The sequence below is a fragment of the Corvus brachyrhynchos genome, unplaced genomic scaffold (genome assembly GCF_000691975.1).
Source record: "Corvus brachyrhynchos isolate BGI_N302 unplaced genomic scaffold, ASM69197v1 scaffold671, whole genome shotgun sequence".
Lineage (NCBI taxonomy): Eukaryota > Metazoa > Chordata > Aves > Passeriformes > Corvidae > Corvus > Corvus brachyrhynchos.
Window position 1 is genome coordinate 1,850,809 of NW_008236441.1, and position 4,821 is coordinate 1,855,629.

General features: G+C 42.1%; 1 protein-coding gene across 1 annotated transcript in view; it reads left to right on the forward strand.

The window, feature by feature from the left end:
• The window catches only part of ERBB4 (erb-b2 receptor tyrosine kinase 4), a 530,390-nt gene that overhangs the window by 360,807 nt on the left and 164,762 nt on the right, over positions 1-4,821 (forward strand). The window contains exon 8 of the mRNA XM_017747097.1: positions 1,489-1,554. Within this exon, the coding sequence (XP_017602586.1) occupies positions 1,489-1,554 (66 nt within the window). The remainder of the gene's footprint in view (positions 1-1,488; positions 1,555-4,821) is intronic.

The window sequence follows — 4,821 nt, forward strand, 5'->3', positions numbered from 1 at the left end:
CTTCACACAACCATCACGGTGGGTTTGCTCAGCTCTGTAACATCTTGCAGGTGTGAGCACACTGCTAGCAGAGGAGCAGTGTTTGTGTTTAGGGTGATCCAGCCTTAGCTGAGAGACATTTTGCACTTTCTCCGACACCGTCTCCCATCAGGGCATGTGGCAAGTATTTGATTTAGTGTAATGGAGCAGTGTTAGCAGCAGCAGCTGTTAATACACGATTAAAAGGATTGAACCTGGATCAGGTTCAAAGGGGAAATTCACTTAGCAGAATCTCAGCAGTATTCAGTGATGGATAAAAGTTTAATCAAACACTAGGTTGGGTTCCTGCGATCAAAAGCGCAGCAATAAGGACTGTGCATAGTCTTCCATAAGCTTTACATTGGATTTCTCAGCTCATCCCGTCAGCTCTGGCTTTGTGAAGGGCTTTGCTGCCTGCCCCTCAGGCACTGCCACACCTGGGAGTGCACCTAGACTTTGGCCATGTCCAGATGGCAGCCATGGAATGGGGTCTCCATTCCCTCACAGCCCGGACTGGCGTGGGACTGTCTGAGCACTCTCTCCAGTGGTGTTGAACTGCAGCCAGAAGAGAACATTCCAGCTCTTCTCCTTGCTTGCCATTCCCTCTCACAGGGGTCAGCATTTTCCCATGACATGGACATGTGAACTCAACTCCCACTTCAGTCCAAGTGGATTTCAGTCACTAATCACTAGGTAGTTTACAAAACCTACCACTGCTAATGCTTCTTCTTCCAGCTATATTTTACAGTGAAAGCCCCTACAGTTCTTTTTCTTCAGGGACTAAACCTGTTAGCATGTGGAAAGATGATGCAGAGCATCATGTCCAAGGTCTGAAGGAACATGAGGTTCCTTCTGAAGCACAACCACAGGCAACTAAAGAACCAGCAGCCAGAAAACAGAAGGTCCTGTGAGCTTTGCTGGGGTTAAGTAGTTGTACAGGGCACATTTCCCTTACCATAATTTGGACACGCAGACCATGCAAGTTTGTGGGGAAGAGGGGTGGCTTTTAACCAAAGGCATTGGGTAGAGTGTCCCATTGTTCAGATGAAATTGGACAGGAGGTAGGTAGCTGTGTAGCCTTTCCAGCACAGCCATCTCTTCTGCTGTGGAAGAATCAGCAGGTCTTACAGAGGCTGGGGAAAGCAACTGCGATAGCACTGAGTGATGACATTGTACCTCAGTCCTCCAGACTTGCTCATACTTCTTTTTGTTTTAAAATGCCCCAGTCATAATGCATACCAGAAAGGTATTTAGGGTATAAAACATTTAGATAAGTATCTGTGTTTCATATAAGTTTGACACCAGGTCTGGTTATTTAGGTGGGCCTTTTTTACAGGCACTGCTGCAACCTTGCTAAAGCATAAAAACCTTCCAAAGACAAGATGGACTCTCCTCTTCCGCAGTTGCTGGATGTTAAAGGAATGAAAGGAAGCCACATTTCCAATCTCTCTCTTTCTGTCTGTCCTGCAGGTGGTCGTTGCCACAAGTCCTGCACAGGACGGTGCTGGGGACCAACAGAGAATCACTGCCAGACCTGTAAGTGTGTAAGAGTGAGAAACAAAGGATTGGAAAACAATGTAGCAGACATCCTACATGTTTTTTCTTTCAGTTGTGAAGGGATGCTATGAATTCTGGGTTCAGTATAACTCTAAAATATACAAGGGGTTTTTTTTTCCAATGTTTTTACCAGTAGATTATCTGTTTTATTTTCCACCCATGTGAATGATATTTTTCTTTCCTCCCTTGTACTTTCTAAAACTGCTTACACTAACTTGAATTTTCTTTTCACTACTTGGTAGCAACATGGAGCACAGCTCTTGAGAATATTGATGGTTATTTTGGAATGCACTGAAATGAATACTGCAGGAATAGAAAAAAACTACAAGGCAGATTTGGAGATCTTTAATGACCACCTGACACTGCAGAGTTCCTGATGCCAAAATACTCTGTTAATTTCAATGGCAGCCTGGGAATATTACTGATCTTGCAGAACTGTTCTGTTTATAATAACTTCAGAATGTATTTGAGTTGTACTGAAAGAGAGAATAATAGTTTTTTTGTGAAGGAAGTAGTAAGTGAAGGTTTACTCAACGATGTTTGTCCTCTTGAATATAGAGAACATTAAAATGAGTTTCTTCCTCGAGTGTTTTAAGCTCCTTCACATAGGCACTAAAGAGCAAGAAATACAGTCACAATACTAGCAGATAATAAAAGAGGAGAAAATTGGGAGCTTTTTCTACAAGTTTTTTTCTTTTTCCTGCTTCCAAGAGGGTGAAAACCAGTTGCTTTTACTGGAGTCACTCTACCTGGGAAATTAAGTGGCTGCTGGGAGCTCCTCAGCTTCTTCAGCTTGTGCTTGTTTTCTTGGCTGAGTTGTAAATGGGTGGAAGGACTGTGACAAATGAGCCACTCCCAGATGAGCACCTCAACTGATCTCTGTGCTGAGGAGAGTCAGCCCAGTGTCATCTGCCTCTTTCCTGGGACATGGTAGGAACAGTGCAGCGATCCCTTAGGACATGTTGTAGGACTAAGTGATGCAGAGCAGATTCTTCTTTGTCTGAATTGAGCTAGGACATCTCCTTCCTTTGCTGGCAGTCTTTATGAAGGCTCCAAGGAAGTCAGTGCTCCTTACCAAGAAAAGAAGTAGGTTCTGGGTTGTGTGCTTAAGTAGATAATGGAAAGTGACTTAAACCCTAGCTGACCAAATTATTTTATATCATGGTTAGAAGTAATCAATGTTTTGTTTTTTTCTCTGTCCTAATAAGAAGCTTGTTTGTCTATTAAAACTTTGTAAACAGCTGCATAATCCATCCAAGCATGAGTAGATTTATTCAGGCCTTCTGTGGTTAGCCTATCCAAGAATAGTTTAAAATCGTGGCAGTTACATTCCATAAGGAGCCCATGATCCTGGCTCAGGCCGTGTCTCCAGCCTCATGGTAAGTCCAACCGTGTGGCTGCAGAGGTCCATGTGGCAGGATCAGCTCCCATGGTCTCAGCCTCTACAAAGCACTGCTCTCAGATAAGTGAACTGATTTGGTGGATTAATGTAGTAATACCAGGGAGAGAAAAGCTTATCTGCAGTGCTGTGAAGGCAGGAGCTCAGCAGGGCTGCACGGAAGGTTGGCTCCAGGAGTGACAGCTCTCCCTGCCTTCACAGTGGCTGCCCTCGCAAATCCAAACAGTGGGGACAGGCTAAGGCACAACCATAGGTTAAAATAATAAACTAGGAAAAGCCATAACCCATCTAAGTTTCAGGGACGTACACAGATCACACTCTTCTACTTGAGTAGCTGCTCCACATCCTCTTACCTTCAAGCCCACTCCACAGCCTGTGATTGTCAGGGACAGGAATTAATTTTACATCACAGACTTCCTCTTTTCCTCCATGACCTCGCTGCACCTTGGACAAGCAGCAGGATTGAAGGAAAAGGCTGGCAGAGGGTATTTCTTCATTGTATTCTCACAATGTGTTTCCTGCGAACTTTGGGAAGAAAAGAGGGAGAATTTGAGTAGGGACTCAGAACATAGAAGTGCAAGTGGGACTATGCTTTTGCTGCCTTCATTTCTGACTTTAAAAGATGTGCTTGGCTTTCAGGCTGAAAAATGTTAGATCCAACCTGGAGACAGGATGAGTGGTGTTGTGCACATTGTGCCCACCTTAACCCTGTCACCTTGGGGATGCACGTCTTTCCAACACTTGCAGGAAAATACTCCAGCAGTGCTACATCTGAGTGCCAAACCATTTTGATCCTAGAAACAACTCAGAGCTACATTTCAATAATTTCTTTTTTTTTCCTTGATTGAGGATTGAAGCAAAATATTCTAATGGGCCCCCCTCCCAAGATAAGATATAAATTATTTTCCTGGGTAAGGATAAAAAATGAAAGATCTTAATCCGTGTCTTTCATTTCAAATTACGTATGGAAAAAAAATCTAAATCCCTTTGTTTTTTTCATGAATATCATCTACCTAGCTGCTTCTTATGTTGCCTTCCAGCAACATCTTTGTTGCTAACTCTGTCTGAAACACCACCTGCATCTAACTCTGTTCTAATGTCTAAATGTGACAAGAAAATTCATGTATTTAAGAAGACAATTAATAGGAAATTTAAGGCAAGCTGTTCTGTCGGGAGGTAGAGAAGATGAAATTCCAGGGTAGTGTTTTACACAGTTAACAATCCTTTATTCTTTTATAATTAAAATATTAGTAGATATTAATAGGAAGAATTTGAAATCTAGATGATATAACTTGTTTCAGGGTCAGGAAAGGCTAATGTGAAAATACTTTTAAAAAGACTATTTTTCAAAGGATATTGGGCACACGCTGAATAGAATGTAAACCACTCTAAATAAAATCAAAATAACAAATGGTTTGGGAAGGCAGTAATCAAATTTGAAAATCTATGGTTAGGTTGTTAAAATTTTTGCTGTTCATGTCTGTTGAGAGTTTCATGTGGAAATTGAAACTTTTACAATTCAATACATTATTAAAGTGACAGATTATGCACTTTTCCCAGGAGGAATGTAACTGAAAAGAGAACAATCTAAATTAGAATATAGACCCAACTAAGGGAATGCAAAAAGACAACTATAACCTATAAATCAAACCTGGAACATGAAACATTTAGCAAATGTCAAGTGCTCCATGACTGTGTGTGTGCACAGGAGTGTGGTCTGAGCACAACTGTATTTATACAGTCCTTGTGCAGCTGGTGTTGCTGAGGAGAAGGTGCTAAATTAGAGCAGCAAAAGGTGAGCAGGAGCCTGGAGGGGCACACAGAAAGAGCTGAACCAGCAGCTGGGA